At 42.7% G+C, this 18110-nt stretch overlaps 2 protein-coding genes across 2 annotated transcripts; both read right to left on the bottom strand.

Moving 5' to 3' along the window:
- Positions 1 to 9029: 9029 nt before the first annotated feature.
- Positions 9030 to 11068, bottom strand: LOC141288862 (fibroblast growth factor-binding protein 1-like). The gene has a single exon (XM_073821035.1). The coding sequence runs from the start codon at positions 10092 to 10094 to the stop codon at positions 9492 to 9494; it is 603 nt and encodes a 200-aa protein (XP_073677136.1). The 5' UTR covers positions 10095 to 11068; the 3' UTR covers positions 9030 to 9491.
- A 1353-nt stretch (positions 11069 to 12421) lies between these two features.
- fgfbp2a (fibroblast growth factor binding protein 2a) lies at positions 12422 to 13905 on the bottom strand. Its single transcript, XM_073821034.1, has 2 exons — positions 13014 to 13905; positions 12422 to 12894 (listed from the first exon to the last, which is right to left on the bottom strand). The coding sequence occupies exon 1, from the start codon at positions 13750 to 13752 to the stop codon at positions 13021 to 13023; it is 732 nt and encodes a 243-aa protein (XP_073677135.1). The 5' UTR covers positions 13753 to 13905; the 3' UTR covers positions 12422 to 12894; positions 13014 to 13020.
- Between the last annotated feature and the right edge of the window lie 4205 nt (positions 13906 to 18110).

The raw sequence follows: 18110 nt of genomic DNA, 5'->3' as shown, positions 1-18110 counted from the left end.
TTTATTTCACTAAATGTTTCCACTACTTATTTTGTAGAGTGTGTTTGGGAAATTTAATAAGTGATTTTCACCTGAAATAAAACTAATAATTTACTTCATTCAGGACACAGGATCTGCTGTTTAATATTATCTGGGGGTCAAAGGGTGTACCTCAAATATTTTACTTCAGCAAGACTGAAAACTTTCAGACACAACCTCATAATAAATGATGTTTCTTAAAGCAAAGTTCGGGAGGAGCACGTCAGATACTTAGCCTAATTAACACAGCTGGAACTCACTCAAGCCAATCTACATCATGCATAAATACAGCCGACTCACCTCTACCCATTTGACGGATTATCAGCATTCGGTTTGCACCTTTTGCCATGACATCACAGATCTTTCCCAGGATTTACAGGCTTCATCGCGGTCTCTGCTTGACCAGCCACACACGCTCTCACCAAAGCCCTTAAAACGTAATCTCGCCCCCACCGGCGTCACTTCCAAACTTCTTCCCCGGCATCCTTTTGTCATCCGGCCGGGCCAACAATTCCTCCGATCGGAAAGTGGATCGTTTTTAATGCCCGAGGCAAACGCTGATCAATTCCGACGCACCGTCCTCGCGGAGGATAAACAAAGTGAATCCGTACGATCTTAGTTATTCGTTTCCCTTCAATCAGCAAACCTCACTCTTAAATCCACTCCAGCAGGGCAGCCAATATTTCCAGCAAACTCGCAAAGCCCCGTACTCCCCTTGTTCGATACCACCATCGCCCCGCATTAGACCCGGCTCGTGCACTGGGCCTCACCGGCAGGCCTTCAACGAGCCTGGGCCGCGCCCCAGATCTCATCGCACCAGAGCCACTCACTGCCCGCTTTGGCTCAACCATTTAACGTGGCTCTCCCGGCCACAGCATCGAATGCAGCTCTCGTAGCAGACACTATAGCCTGAAGACGTCTCCGCTAGAGACACAGGTCATGTTGCAAATAAATTTTAGAAACAGTTGCAAAGGTAGGTCATTTTTTGCTAAAGGCTTTTAAACGATGTCGTGACATAAAATGATGTCAATGTAATTTTTGTACCTAGGATTGAAGAAACTCCGTAAAACACAACAAATTACTCAGTTTCTGAATTAATATTATTTTTATTTTTAATTTTAAATTACACATTTCACTCATAATCTGACAAAAGATCGATTTTCGAGAAATAAGTGTTTGCCTAAATGACTATAAATATTAAAATAAAAATAAATAAATAAACAGAGCAAGTGCAACTAAGCACTCGTGATGTGCATATTGCAAGCACCTCTCTCCAAGTCTCTAGCGGATGTGCCACTAGGCTAGCTTTTCAACACTTATTACTTTGCATGGTTAAGAGGAAAATGTCTTTTTAGCATCTTATTTTCAAAGCATGCCTGAAGTTGCTAACATTTTTACATTTGTAGGATATTTCACTAAATATTAGGGCTGGGTATTGTCACCAATTTGGCGATTCTTATTTTTATGGTTTCGTTTTGATATCAATATTTCATTTAAAATGTTAGCTTTGCAGACATATGATCCATATTTTGATATAAATGTTGGTAACTGAAACTCTCTTACTTAAGTTTATTACTGAAATACACATCTACATTAATAATAGGGTGCACACAGTTGTTATTTTAAACAACTTTTATTTTAAATGAACACTGTAACAAGAAGTCATAAATATGTGCATCCATTGTACACCATGTAAACAAACTGCAAAATGCACATTACTGTAAAAAAAAAAAAAAAAAAGACTGTAAATGTGCAACAGTGAAATCTATTAAGAACTTCAAACATGTTTAAGAAATAAAACTTTTTTCTAAATTCAAAACACTCAAAACAGGCCCATCATAAAGCCTTTGTCTGCTTATACAAAACATTCTAACTGTCCATAAAACTAACAGTTCTTAACTACAGCCTAATCATTTTTCTGCAAAAGAAGCAGCTGATAAACATGTTCTGATCTGATCTAAGGCAGCTCCTTTGCGCTGTGATTAGATCACCAGCGGTTGAGAAAACTCTCTCAGCAGGAACACTAGTGACACCTTCAGGACGAGAGGTGAATATTCATATCCTCTTACGTGAAGCACGTGCATTAAGAATAGATTCGGGGATTTCCCGAATGGATATAGTTGCATTCAACTGAAGATCGATTAAAATCGGAGAATCAATATTTTTTACCCAGCCCTACTAAATTTGTTGCTATGTGCTTTGGAAAAGACGTCGCTAAGGTAATCTGAGAAGTCGCAAAATCTGGTAACAATTTGTCCAATTGGTAACACTACCATACTGCAACATACAATCTACCCGCCCCACCTTCCCACAGCACCGCGGTTTTAAATGTGTTTTTATTCTAAGTTCACAAAGCTTGAACTTAAGAATGCAGCAATTTCTCGTGCAAGATCGTGCTTCCAGTCTTATCCATTCACATATGAATGTAAGTCTATGGAATGAAGTGGCCTCCAGCTCCTGTAGCAAACAGTACTGTGATGCTGCCTCTGCTAGCAGTGCAGGCTACACGGGTTCTTCCAGACTCCCACCCCGTGGTCCACAGATCAAGCCAGCGTGAGGCTGCCTCTGCTTGCAACACAGGCCCACAAATCTCAGCCTTTTTCCTGCAACTACTAATAACCCCTTTTTTCTTTTCAGTGGCCTCCAACTCCTGTAGCAGACCGTAGAGCACCAATGAGCTGACGATTGTTTTTACATGTCACCATGCAATTTCATTTTCGTTTGACTAAATCACATTCAGTTGAAATTACCACTTAATCTTTAATATTTGGCCATTTCTTTTCAACAGACATGTTGGAATTGCAAATCCTTGGATGCGGACATCAAAGCTGGCACTCTTCCGAATATATCATTACATTCAGTCATTTCACAAAATAACCTTCCAACATTTCCCCCCGTAGGTGGCATGAATTAAATGAGGGTTTCACATTAGCCAATCGAAGTGGCTACTAGCATAATTCTTGGGTACGAAATGCCCTCTAGTCTATCTGTCAGCATTGTCGCCTAAAATAAAAAAAAATAAATAAAAAAAATCCTCTTGACGAATTCTCTCACAATAGTAGGACATTGATCGTGCAACCAATTTGTTAAATCATGGGTCTTCACACTGGCAAAAGTCGACATCACCTCAGCTTTTAAAGCTATGCCATCCATCCAGAACCATGGCACTTATTTAGGGTACGTTACCACAAGAAGCCTATGTCATGCACCTAACTTTCAGATGCAAGCAGCACCAAGATTTTCTGACGTTATCAGAAGCGGCTTTTTGGATTTGGCAAACATTTTACATAAAGTAATCCTCAAAGCATTTACCCCTTTTTAGACAACTCAAATTGAGTATCGAACTCCCTGTCAGATGCTGCTAGAGCATCCCGGTGGTGCAAATGTTTCTCTTTCGACTTTCAACTACCGGCGAAACGTACCTGTCTGAAGCCGCGACTATTAAACTCACGTCAGACCCTGCGAGAGCCTTTCCGCTCGTAAATGTTTTCCTTCAACTACAAAAAAAAAAAAAAAAACCCTTTTGGATTTTCCCATCCCTAACCTTTTCCCTCCTACGGTCGGCGAGGCATTCCAGTCTGATACCGTGAGCCTTGGTCTCCTGTCAGACACCACAGGAACCTCCCGACCACACAACTTTACCATTCTGTCGTAGGTTCGGCGGGGCCCACCCGTTCGATACGCAGGGGCCCCCCGGCCAGTCATCCTTACTTTTCCACCCTACAGTCGGCAAGGCCTACCCGTCCGATCAAGAGCCTTGGTCTCCCATTGGATGCCGCGAGAGCCTAACCGAACTTGCACATTTTTTCCGTTCCGTCTACGCTGTGATTATTAAACTCCTGTCAAACGCTACAACAGCCTTCCTGTCAAGCAAATCTTGGCCCCTCAGTTCCGTATACCAGTTCCGTCTACCCATCTGATGCCTTGAGTATTGAACTCTCGTCGATTTGCTGCAAAAAAAAAAAAAAAAACTTTCCATCCCTGACCTTTTCCTCACTACGGTCGCCGAGGTATTCCCGTCTGATGCCGTGAGCCTTGGCCTCCCGTCAGACACCCCAGGAGCCCCCGACCCCAACTTACCTTTCCGTCTCACGTCCTGTGGGGCCCACCCGTCCGATGCCGTGAGCATTGGTCTCCCGTCGGATGCGCAGGGGCCCCCAGGTCAGACACCTAACCTTTTCGACACCACAGTCGGCGGGGCCTACCCGTCCGATGCCGTGAGCATTGGTCTCCCGTCGGACGCCGCAGGGGCCCCGCCCGGTCAACTGCACTTTTCTTCCCTACAGTCGGCAAGGCCTACCCGTCCGATCACGAGCCTTGGTCTCCTATCGGACGCTGCGAGAGCCAAACCGACCATGCAATTTTTTCCGTTCCGTCCGACGGTCGGCGAGACTCAACCGTCCGACTCCACAAGTCTCCGCCTCCCGCCGGACACTATCTGAGCCCCTTCAGGCCAATTTCACATCTTTTCCCCCCACCTGGCGAGGCTTACCCATTCGAGGTTCTGAGTCCTGATCTCCCCTTGTATGCCTGGCGAGAGCCCTCCCAGTCGGGTTTTCCTTTCTGCCTCCCTGGCCGGCGAGGCTTACCCGTTCGATGCCGCGAGCCTTGGTCTCCCATCGGACGCCGGCGAGAGTTCTCCCGGTCGGGTTACTTACTTGGCGCCTGCAAGCGAGACTTATCCATGCGATGCCGTTTGCCTTGGTCTCCCATCGTGTGTCGCGAGAGTTGCCCGCACCAGGCGTCCCAAAACCTTTTTACCTGCCAAACCGAGAGGACCCACTCGTCTGACGTTCTGAGTCTTGATCTCCCGTCGGAGGCTTCATGGGTCCTCTCGGTCAGCACCAATAGGGGCCGATCGACCAGCAGAGCCCTCATGCCAACATCGTAAGCTGCTCCGGCCAAGGCAACCCGGGTTCTCCTGGTCGGGCCCCAACCACGCTGCTCCTCCTTCGGCCGGTAGGGCTCACCCGTTCCAACGCCGTGTGCTCCCGTTGAGTATCGGTTGAGCTCTCCCGACCGGACGCCCTAAATCCCGTAATCCATACAAGCAGCCGGTAGAGCCTTTCGACCTGATACAAAAACCTCTCCCATCAGAGTACGAAAGGCTCCCCCGGCCAGCTAACCAAATATCTTCTCCCAAACAACGGCCCCCGCCAGATCTCAGCGCTTGGGGGGGGTCCTCTTGCTGGCGGCTGTCCTACACTCCATTGCTTATTGGGGGGTACTCTAGGTTCGGGCCATTCCCGAGCTCGGAGCCCTTCCCCGGACAGCACGCCAAACATGCTTACATACTCCAGCTAATTATATGTAAGTGGGAACTCGTGAAATGATGTTTCTTAAAGCAAAGTTCGGGAGGAGCACGTCAGATACTTAGCCTAATTAACACAGCTGGAACTCACTCAAGCCAATCTACATCATGCATAAATACAGCCGACTCACCTCTACCCATTTGACGGATTATCAGCATCCCTCCACCACCCCATCTCCTCACTCCGAGTTCCTTCTACACATATACATAGGGGGGGGGGGTACTCTAGGTTCGGGCCATTCCCGAGCTCGGAGCCCTTCCCCGGACAGCACGCCAAACATGCTTACATACTCCAGCTAATTATATGTAAGTGGGAACTCGTGAAATGCATTCTGAGGTATTAACAGAAGATGGACTTATATCAAAGGTGCCTGTTATCTGTTATACTTGTACAGTTTACAGCTTTCTAAACTCAGTGTGAGCTACAAAGATGTTGAGACTCTTATAAGATCGCATTCTTTTATTACGTGTGCTATGTGGATACAAGCTGTAAATCGCTTTACTAAATCCCAAAACTGGTACTTTCAGCACAAAGCCCTTAATTTCGACTGAGGACTCCACTATTTCCAGGATGGAATTTATTAAGGTCATTATTTGAGCCAATCAGTGGTCAGGGTGTAAGATCAGGCCACCTCAGTCCACATGGAAACCCTTCACGAAACCCCACCCTACAACAAGCAAAGTATCCCCTTGAGAGGTTACATGAGAGCAGTGTTTGACTTAATCTCAGTGGGAGATGAAAGCATGTGTGTGAGATTTCAGAATATTAAGTCACAATTTGGCACCAAGTAAGCACCACACCTTCATTAGATGAAAAGAGCAAAGAGCTGAAATCTAAGCACTTGTTATTCTTTCATTCTTAAATGCATTTATCTGGGAACCATATGAGAACATGGATTCTTCATGTGAATGCATGTTGCAGGCTTTTCCCTGGGCAAAACGATGTGGTTTTGGGCGCATTTGTACTCCATTAGATTTTCCCGCTACTGCTCTGTTTAGTAATTACATTACTCAATGTCCAAGGGTGTGTGCAAATTTGATACTTTCCTCTTTTATCAGTATTAAAACAGTCTTTCTTCTAAGTTCAGAAATGTTTCTATTGATTTTCTTTAAACGACAGAATGAAAACATAAGCAAACTGCAATAATGGATTCTTAACGTGTTCATAATTTCGGTGGGAATGTTGTTTTTGGAAAGGACAGGCCACAACATGTGTGAGTGTGTTTAATTTCATAATCACAGGCTGGTATAGCTACCAGAAACCCACAAGATGCTAAAATCAGTTTTGTGTGCTTGAATGTTTTGGTTCATGACTGACCGCTTGTATTGTAGAAAGAGCCACATCCTGAAATATGTTTATATGTGAAGCTTCAAAACAGTAATTTATTGCTTTCATAGAACATACTCAAACGCTCTGTGATTCAGAGGGTTTGTTCATAAGAAACAGTAAAACTGTAAAAGCAAACTGTAATACAACAACAAAAGAAACATTTCCAACTGCAATACCAGTAATTATGCCAAACAATCATAAAAAGTAGCTAACGATTAAATTAAGTCTAATTCGGAATACAAATGAAGATATTTTTAATTAAATCCGAGAGCTTTCTGACCCTGTATAGACAGCAAGGGTCCTATGTGTCAAGGCACAGAAATGTAAGGAAAATAGTCCATCAGTGGTTTAACTGTAATTTTATGAAGCTATGCAAGTACTTTTTGTGCACAAAGAAATAAAAAAATAATGACTTAGTCTACAATTGCTTCTGACCTCCATTATTGAGAGTATCACGACGCATGCCGTGGTAGGAAACTTGCTGTCTATAGATGGTCAGAAGGCACTCAGATTTCATCAAATATATTTTTATTAGTTTTCTGAAGATGAACAAAGGTCTTACGGGTTTGGGATGACATGAGGGTGAGTAATTAATGACAGAATTTTCATTTTTGGGTGAACTATTCCTTTAAGAATTGTAGTGTATTGTGCTCTCAGCATTTAATCACCATCAGAGCTTGCAGAATAATGGTTTCCAAGAATTCTTGTAATGACTAGTAGGAAAGAAGCACATGGCTTCAGCTGGAATGCAAGGATCACTGTTGGAGTAATTAATCTGGGTTTAAACCACTAAATTCATTCAGTGTTTCAACTTGAGAGCAAATGCAAGAACAAACAGTCAGTTTTCATCTGAGATACATTTGTATATAGGCTACTGATGTCAAAAGTTTACATTTACCAAAATAAGAGGGATCATAAAAAATGCATCTTATTTTTTATTTAGTACTGACCTGAATACGATATTTCACATAAAAGATATTTACATATAGTGCACAAGAGAAAATGGTAGTTAAATTGATAAAAATTACCCTGCTCAAACTTTTACATACACTTGATTCTTAATACTGTGTTGTTACCTGCATGATCCACAGCTGTTTTTTTGGTTCACTGATGTTTCAGAATGAAACATGATGCATTAAGAGCTGGGGGGTGAAAACTTTTAGAATTTGAAGATCAGGGTATTGAATTTAACTTATTTTGTCTTCAGGGAAACTAGTATCTTCTGCAGCTTCTGAAGGGCATTACTAAATGAAATATATATATATAAGAAAATAAGAAAAATGTACACATCTTCATTCTGTTCAAAAGTTTACACCCCTGGCTCTTAATGCATCGGTTTCCTTCTGAAGCATCAGTGAGTGTTTGAACCTTCTGTAATAGTTACATATGAGTCCCTCAGTTTTCCTCAGTGTGAAAAGATAGATCTCAAAATCATACAGTCATTGTTAGAAATAGTTCAAATACACACACACACAAAAAAAAACCTGAAGGATTTTTCTGAAGAACAGCAGGCAGTTCAACTCTTCAGGACAAACAAGGGACTCATGAACAACTATCACTAAACAAAAGACAAGAAAAAAAAAAAAAACACAGCTGTGGATCATTCAGGTAACAGCACAGTATTAAGAATCAAGGGGGTGTAAACTTTTGAACCAGGTCTTTTTTTTTATAAATTCAACTATTATTTTCTCTTGTGGACTATATGTAAACATCTTATGTAAAATATCTTATTCATGTCAGTACTAAATGTACTATGATCCCTCTACTTTTTGCTGATTTTGAAAGATGTATGTAAACTTTTGACTTCTACTGTATATATTTATTACGTTCATTTATTATTTTATATATTTTTTGCTTTAATTATTTCAGTTGTTGGGTTTACATGTTTTATGGGGACATTCCATAGGCGTAATGGTTTTCATACTGTACAAACCGTATTTTCTATGGCCCTACACCTACCCTACACCTAAACCTAGCCCTCACAGGAGATTGTGCACACTTTTACTTCATCAAAAAAACTCATTGTGCATGATTTATAAGCCTGTTTCCTCATGGGGACCTAAGAAATGTCCCCACAAGGTCAAAATCTACTGGTATTACTATCCTTGTGGGGACATTTGGTCCCCATAACGTGATGAATACCAGGTACACACACACACACACACACACACACACACACACACACACACACACACACACACACACACCGATTTAAATACATTCCTCCATCAATAGGATTAGGTTTGATATCTATCTGGGTCAAAGTAATTAGAGCAAAGTATTAATTCTACACTTGCCAGTTTCAATGCTTGGAACAACCTTTCCAAACTGTCATGAACATTCCTATTCAGGTAAGAATAATAGAGAAAATAAAAGTAAATAGGGTTTTTATTCCAGAAATCACAACCATTTTCATAGCATACATTTTTCTTCTATTAGACATCAACTTTAAGTCCCACTCATGCGTGTCTGTAGACACCAAACATGCAAACACACAGTGTTTTTTGTCACAGTGGGTATTTTTTATTGAACTTTAATATTTCAAACAAACATTTACACATTTTATGTGATTGTTTAGCATGTTTCTTTAGACATTATTTTCTTGTGGAGCCCATTGGCTCCCCACAGGTGATTTCAGGTTTTAATATTCTCGTGCAGGCAGTTTTTCCTCCAATTTTTATAATCATACCTACTGTTTTGAATTATGCAACCCAAAATGTAAATACACTGTGTGATCTTTTAGTATAAAACTTTTTTGAAGCATTATGTTTTGTCATTGTGTAATCACAATACATTCAGAAATCAATGGAATATAAAAATTTAATCAGTCAGTCATGAGCATTCATCATTCTCAAGCATCAATAAGAGAAATGTACACAGTGAAGACCAGGCGCTGCTGCAGTGTTCCTTTGCCACTTTCAGCCTTTCGATCCGGTCAGGACAGTGATTATTCCCCGCGGGCGGCGGTAACGGGACTTTGGATTTGGGAAGCGTGTCCTTCAGTCTAAAATGCGCGTCCACGGGCGCGCTCCTGCACATACCGGCTTTGACCATCGCCGTAGAGTCCTGACACAATCTCTTCTGCTTTTTCAACGAGCGGGCGATCTGTTTCCAGTAAGCTTTGGTGTCGGATGCGTATTGTGGACATGCTGTGGGTTTCGCTACATATTCGCAGCCAAAAGTCTTTGTCCCGTTTTTGCACTTGACTCCCAATACAAACGCATCATCCCCGCGCGATGCGCGCCACGAACACCACGCTCCGTCCTTCAGTGAGAATCTCCCTTTCAGGCCACTTTCATGCCGTTGACCTCTTCTTTTCCCCTTCCCATCTGTCTGCGCTCTCCTCCCTCTATCTCTCAGGCTGTTCACCTGTACGAACTGCTGCACGATACAGGCGAAGATCAAAACGAGAGCAATGTCTGTCACGCGTTTCATGTCCTCATCGGAAATATTTTCAAACAAATGCAGGAAAAACTGGACGTGACATTTGTGGTCACAAATGGTTTAGCTGAAAACCAATTAATTCTTTTGGTATAACAAACGATAACACGAGAGCTGTGAAATCTTTGGCTTTGCACCTGAAGTTCGTGTGTGCCATTTATAGAGCATCTCTCGCACACGCACCTCCCTCAGACTTACTTGCACGCTTTTTGTTCTGGGATATTAATTTGCCAATAAGTGAATTGCAAGTCCAAGTTTACAGATCATAATCAGCATAGTACAAATGGTATAGCTTACATGTGAATGTTCCAAACACAACTTGAGGAATAGCCTACTGGTAAAACTTTATACATCATGGGAGGTCCCCAAGATTCATTTCCGCGAATCGGTTCTTTTGAACTCGAAAAGAACAGGAAATGTGGAGTAGGGCAATTGGATTAATTGCTCATTTATTGATGTAAAGACGCACAATAAGGCAGCAATGACTAAATAAACCTGACTTAACAGCCTACAACAGCTAATAATGCACACGTGACTGTTATTTTTAAAAATTAAAATGAATAACTTACCATGCATGCACCGCCCTCTTCTCCACTTTGTCGACAGGTTTACCCATCTATGGTCGAACCGCTTGAACGATTATTACTCGGTTATCAAAATTATATCCAAATTTCTCAGTCATAACTTCCAACTTCCGAGTTGTCGACAACTCGTATTTGCGACCATTTAAACAGAGAATGAAGGCTGTACTATCAGCTCACTCCGTTCTCGGCTCAAAATGAATCGGACATGCTCAAAAAATACTGCTCGGAATACAGCTCGGAAACATTCGTCAAAGAATCTTTCGGAGGATGAATTGGTTTCAACTGATCAACCCGACTCAAAAGAACGATTTAAACATTAAAAATTGAAATCGCTACCTGATTGCCTAATCCGAACCCCTCCCCCACACCTAACCCTAAACCTACCAATACTAGGGGGGTAGTAATCTGGCGGGGGTCAGAATTTGGCATAACACCTGAAAGATGACAAAGTGCAGTATGGTCAAACTGTTTGCACTACAAATCAGTGTGTTCATAAGTAAGATAATACATTTAAATAACATTGTAAGACACACCAGTTTCTAATATCAAGCAGCAAAATGAGTTGTCTTGTCCAGCTGCATCCGCTCTTACAGGAAGAATAGACAAACAGGCCTTTGTATATTTTTATTCACTTTTGTATGATAAAATGATATTTAGGCTATGGTAATAGCCTAAATCTTATACAAACATTCTATAGAGTGTTTTCACAAAGCCTCATCTATCAGCCATATTGGTGGCACAGAACAAACAATGCCACTGAACCAAACGAAACTTGCATATTTAGCTGATTATTGCTGCTCAAAATGGTCAAATATTGTCATGTTTTGGGCGGTACTAACTGGTCGGAAATCGGGAAAAACATTTGGATTATAGACTGCTAAAAGTTATAACAAATCAAGGAGAAGACTGCAAAAAAACTATCTGAAGAACAAAAGGTGTTTGTGGTTGGCCAAACTGAACCAGGATTTCCAAAGCAAGAATCTTGACAACATGTTGGCGCCGATAGCCTCGTGGGCAGTGCGTCGACATGTTTGAGCATTTTGGGCATCCCGTGTTTGAGTCCCGGCTCGCGGACCTTTCCCGATCCCATCCCCACTCTCTCTTCCTCGTAATTTCCTTTCTCACTACTGTCCTATCAATAAAAGGCAAAAATAAATCTTAAAAAGAAGAAGAAAAAAAAGAATATCGACAACATTCGTGTTTGTTCTTATCATTTTCAGTCAGGTAGGTGAAATATTAGGCTAATTTCTTTATACTAATTCTACTGCCTGTATGTATCTTTACCACTTATTAACTTTAGTTTGTCTTTTCTGCTTAAGTCCTCCTCTATATGATTTAGCAGCTTCCTAATATTTTGTCTGTGGTTAAATCAGCATAAATTAGCAGAACAACATATTCAGTACTACACTAATCATGCAATCCATGCTTTTGTTTACATTCGAGTTTTGCCAATATGGCCACGCATCCGGGTAACTGACCCAATTGTGTGTAAATACAAACCCTCTAAAACCTACCCTACTCTTTCTACTGTAAAAGGAGTAGTAATGAAATATTTAGCATAACATATTTAGTACGAACAACTAAAGACAGTATTTTGGCAGATTAACATTTTTGTATAAGAAAAATCCCCTGACATACCTGTACTTGAAAGACGTTTCTCAGATACATAGCCTTTCTAACACAATAGCGTCCTCTGCTGTCACACTTGTGCAAATCACTCCCAAACAAAAGAAAAAGTGAAGAACCAAAATTTATTCAGAACAAACACAAAAACATTTATACATTTAAGTATTATCTACTCCACCATAAAATGTAGTAGACACAGAGACATGTACATTATATAATCTCAAAATGATATATTACAGTCTGAATTGACTTGTGGCTCCACAGCTTTCAGAAATGCTGACCCATAATTGGTCAGCACTCATAAAAACATAACATACCGAGATTAATACACAAATAGTATTCAGTACATGATACAGTTCCATTTTGAAGAACAAAACATGCCAGCATTATGCTCAACATCTAAATTCATTGCTAGCTAACTGATTCCGATACCATATACATTTATACATTTGTAATACATAAATATATTGATGGTGTTCTCAAAGACCTGTCACTCTTAACACACCTCCATTTGTCTCCGTCAGTCCGAAATGCTCATGCTGTTAGACATTTGAAGTCATCTTGAATGGAATTTGTTTTCATGACTGCAGTAGTATAAAGAGAGGAGACAAAGTTTCAGATTTGAAACAACTTATATTTTCAGATTTACATTATATTGCAAGGAGGAAGTAAGCTAGTTCTGGTCAATTAATTAAACACCTACCTTTTTCTTAGTTTCTGAACCACCCTATGAAGAAGGAACAGACACCCTGAAAAGAGCGCCAGCAGTGGTTCTTGGCAAGTTTCTTGGCCTCACTCAGGGGTACTGGCGTAGTTGGTTGTGGCATAGTTGGTGTAGGTGTAGTCATTTTACTCTGTGCGGTGGATTTGGCAGGTTTTGGTTGAATCGGCCTGTACTGAGCAGGTCTTGCTGCTTGGGTTCTTAATATCTGTGGTCTAGTAGGCTCCCTTCGTCTCTGCTGTGGTCTCATCTGCATGGGTCTGTCAGGGACAGGTCTGTAGGGCCTGTCCATTGGCCTGGCATCTGAAGAGGATGAGCCTGTAAAGACCATCTGGGCCTCGTCCGACGCTCTCCTGCACATGAGAGGCTTGATGACGTGCTGGCCCTGGCAAGCATTTGGCAGCTTGCGGAGGTCCCACATGATCTGCCTGAAATAATGTTGCGGGTTGTTCTTGTAAGAGCGGCAGACCTGAGGCTTGCCCTGGTACTCGCACCAGTAAGATCGCTCCATGCCTAGGCAAGTGATGCGGAGCTTAGTCAGATCGCCTTGGTTTGTCACACTCATGCTGCATTCATCATTGGTGCCTTTGGTAACAAAATCGATCATGTCTTCCCAAACATTTCTCCCGTGTCCTGGCTCAGTGTCGTCGTGCTCCTGGCTCTGAACGAGAGCTGTCTGGAGGCAGCATGTGAGCAGGAGTGTGCTGGTGATTGTCCACATGTTGTGAGGCGCTGATACTGGCGGAGAAATTTTTGACTCCACTATTTAAAGGCTTTGGTCACAAAGAGAGTATTTTGAGGTTGCCCCACAAGTTGGCTTCCCGCCTGAGGGGGTGTATTGTTTGCTTGGCTGTCTGGGGACTGTCAGTAAGAAGCGGGCACACATATGTAACCAATTGAGAAAATGCTCAGCTGCAGTAAGTGAAACAGAGAGCGCGCCTTTACACACCCAATTCTGGAACTTTTTCAGCATTTGTTGTGTAATTCACAGTACACCGCAGCTATATTAGTTTTCCAGTCACGTTTTGTGTTTGTGTTTGTGTTTATGATGTTGGGAAACAATCTGTCCATGCCCTCCGTTAAGAAATCTTAATCTTGGGTAGGGATGGCGAAAACTAAAACATTTCTTGACCGACCACCGAGCCTCATTAGCCGGTTGAAACCGGTTAACCGATTAGTTTAAAATATGGTACGCTATTTGAAATAACAGCCATTTCGAGACGCGCCTGCAATTTCGCAACTCTGTCGCATCTCTCTGCCGCTCTGCCTCCCGCACACACACACTGCCACTCACGTCACTTTTTTTAAAATCCCCTTCAGCGCGAAACATGAGTCCCGCAAACGCGGCGCCGAGGAGCTTGTTGTATGTAATCGTAGGACAAATGGCTCCACATTTCCTACCTGCTAGCACAGATGACACGAAGAGGCTTGCGGGTGTCGCGTTTTCAGGTGATACATCATAGATGATGTGCTGCTACTATATTTAAGCACTGTATCACACAAGTTGCAACTTACATCTGTCTCATTCTTTTTGGTGAAATGGTCCCACACACTACTTTTCTTTGCACGCTTCATCCTGTCGTCTGCCCTGGCTAGTGTTTTAGCCCGTTTCCTTTACTTTTCGCTAACCTTGTGAGCGCGCAAACCCAAACGCTGTGACCTCGCGCCAATGTTTTTATTGGTTTATTAAGTACAAACAGGCGAGTTATGAAAAATTGAGTGTGAGGGATAATTTGTTCACTTAACACAAAAAGATGAGGAATGAGATGGCTAACTGTAGTAGCGTATAGTCCACTGTCTATAATAGCCTAATTTAGATATCACTTTTTTTTTAACCGACTACCGACAACTTTGACCGGTTAACGTTGATACGGTCAACCACCGGTCAAACGGTCATCGGTTAACATCCCTAATCTTGGGTTTTGTGAGTTATTAAAAAAAGAACTGTTTTAGTGGACCTCCTATCGTACAGTCTTCAAAAGAAAATTTCTTTAGTGTCATTGATGGTTCCATGAAGAACATTTAACATTCAGGGAACCTTTCAATTCTGTTCCATAAAAAGTATTTATAGTAGAAAAGATTATTTTTTAAAAAAGAGTTTTAAAATGTCCTTTATGTCCTTTACACAGAAAAAAGGTTCTTTGGGGCAAAAATGGTTCTTCCTTGGCATTGCTTTGTAAATCTCCTTTTAAGACCTTTTTTTAAAGGTATAGTTTACCCAAAACTCAAAATTCTGTCAATAATTACTCGCCCTTGTGTTGATTCTTCAGATTTTTATAGTGCCCTTCACATTTACAAAAAAAAAAAGTTATTTTGGGCAAAAAAGGTACTTCTAAAGCATTGCTTTGTAAACCCCCATTTAAAACCTTTTTTTTAAGGGATAGTTCACCCAAAAATAAAAAAATTCTTTCATTAATTACTTGCCCTCATGTTTCAAACCCGTAACCCATCTTCAGAACACAAATTAAGATATTTTTTTGATGAAATCTGAGAGCTTTTTGACCCTACATAGACAGCAACGCAACTGAGGCGTTCAAGGCCCAGAAAGTTAGTAAGAACATTGGTAGTAAGGTAGTAAGAACCATATGTGACATGTGTCAGGCATTCACCACAGCCACCCTCACCTGCCACATCACCAGGACCCACACACACACCCACTCTCAATCACCAGAATACTGATCACCTGTGCACAATCTGCCACACCCCTATAAATAGACTCCCTCACACAGTTCTCATTTGTCTGGTCTACCGTTCACACCGATGATACAGACTCCTCACCTCGCCATGCTCCACGGACCTGCTGTTACTCTGATTCTCTACAATCCTGTTCATATCTTCAACCTTGGACTTCTGATTCATTCACATCCAACGAACTTACAGATAAGATCCAACATTGATCTATACCTCTCTGCACTGTCATTTTGCAAGTCTGACAATAAATCTCCTGTTTGGTTTTTCACTTCACATCTGCCTCCGTTCTCATTTCTACTGTGTTGTGACAAAGTCAATCTCTACATTCAGATGCAACCATCCCGTTTCCCCTCCGAAACCACAAAATTGGCTTTTCTGATTTCACTCCTCTCTGGTAAGGCCCTACAATGGGCGAAATCCATCTGGAACAACAATAAATACCTAATAAATTCATATGAACTGTTTACCAACCATTTCTCTGAGGTTTTCAGTTCCACCACGGATACACTCACCACTTCTGATCAGCTGTTCCGTTTGCATCAAAGATCTTCCTCGGTATCTGATTACACCATCCATTTCCGCACGCTGGTGGCGGCTAGTGGCTGGAACGAAACTGCACTTCTCAGCGCCTACCGACAGGGACTCAATCCGGAAATACGAGCTGCTATGGCCATTTACGATGACTCCATTGGCTTGGAAGCATTTCTCCAACGCACCACCCGAGTCTCTCAACGACTAGCCGCCTGCCAGCCCTCGGTAACCGCTCCTCAGTCTGCATCCGTGGCTGCTTCTCCTCCAGTAACAGAACCCATGCAGTTGGACTCAACTCATCTCTCACGCACCGAACGGCATCGTAGGATGACGTCAGGATTGTGTTTGTACTGTGGACAACCCAATCATCACATTCGTACCTGTCACATCAAACTCCCACGCCCCGTGGTGAGTACTATTCAATCTGGAGTTAAAATAACTAATCTCACCCTCATACCAGTCACTCTTCATGCCCCTGAGAAATCTCTCTCTGTTTCTGCTCTCATCGATTCAGGTTCCTGATTTCAATTTCATCTCACAAGAATGTCTGAATCAACTACAACTACCTCGTTTATGTCACAACCAAGTTTTATCAGTGAAAACCATCCAAGGAAAACCACTGGGGCGTGGGAAGATTCGGCACACATCACCCTTCATCATCCTCCAAGTTGGATTGTTTCATCAGGAGAAACTACAGTTTCTGGTACTGGAGGACTCCACCGCGAGCATTGTCCTGGGACGTCCCTGGCTCGATCTGCATACTCCCACCATGCGATGGAACCCATGTGACGTCATCCAATAGAGTAACCAGTGTTATCGACAATGTCTCACCCACTTACCTCACCCAATCTCCACAGCAGTTTCGATAGCAGCCGCACAAGTGGAAAGCCCCAACACGGAAGTTTCTACCGTCATCCCTGAGGAGTATGCTGCGTTCCAGGATGTGCTCAGCAAACAGGCAGCCACTCGTCTTCCACCTCACTGGCCATGGGACTGCGCCATCGATCTGCTGCCTGGGGCTCAGCTCCCTAAAGGTAAAATCTACTCCCTGTCCATCCCGGAGCACCAGGCGATGGAGGAATACATCAAGAAGGCTCTTCAACAAGGATTTATACAACCATCCACATCACCGGCCGCTTCCAGCTTTTTCTTCGTGGGTAAGAAGGATGGGGGATTAAGACCATGTATCGATTACCGCCAGCTCAAATCCCAGATCATTCAGCAACCCTATCCACTTCCTCTGGTCCCAGCTGCCCTTGAAGAACTCCGGGGAGCAACGATCTTCTCCAAGTTGGACCTGTGGAGTGCTTATAAAGATCTGGAGATGAGTGGAAGACAGCATTCATAACACCTTCTGGACACTATGAATACCGGGTAATGCCGTATGGTTTATCCATCACTCCAGCTGTCTTCCAAACCTTCATGAATGAGGTGTTTCGGGGAGTACCTCCATCGTTTCGTCGTGGTCTATACTGATGACACCTTGATCTACTCCCGGAACGAGGCCGAAACCCAAATCCCTCTCCTGGAACCCCAAAGCCCACGAAGCATTCCAGCAGCTCAAGAACACCTTCAGCACCGCTCCTTTACTACACCATCCTGACCCAGAACTTCCCTTCACGGTTGAGGTTGATGCGTCCACCACTGGGGTGGGAGCGGTGATTTCGCAGGCGGACGGTGAGCCTCCTCTCCTTCATCCCTATGCCTACTATTCTCGGAAACTGTCTCTGGCGGAGCAGAATTACGACGTTGGCAATAGAGAACTCCTGGCCATTAAGTTAGCTCTGGAGAAGTGGCGTCATTGGCTGGAGGGGGCAAAACATTCTTTCATAATCATCACTGACCACAAAAATCTCC

Source organism: Garra rufa, chromosome 16 (assembly GCF_049309525.1).
Source record: "Garra rufa chromosome 16, GarRuf1.0, whole genome shotgun sequence".
NCBI lineage: Eukaryota > Metazoa > Chordata > Actinopteri > Cypriniformes > Cyprinidae > Garra > Garra rufa.
The sequence above is the reverse complement of the archived record's forward strand: the minus strand, read 5'-3'. Positions and strand labels throughout refer to the sequence as shown.

Coding starts and splice junctions, on each gene's coding strand:
- fgfbp2a (XM_073821034.1), bottom strand. CDS start 13,752: ATGTGGACAATCACCAGCACACTCCTGCTCACATGCTGCCTCCAGACA.
- LOC141288862 (XM_073821035.1), bottom strand. CDS start 10,094: ATGAAACGCGTGACAGACATTGCTCTCGTTTTGATCTTCGCCTGTATC.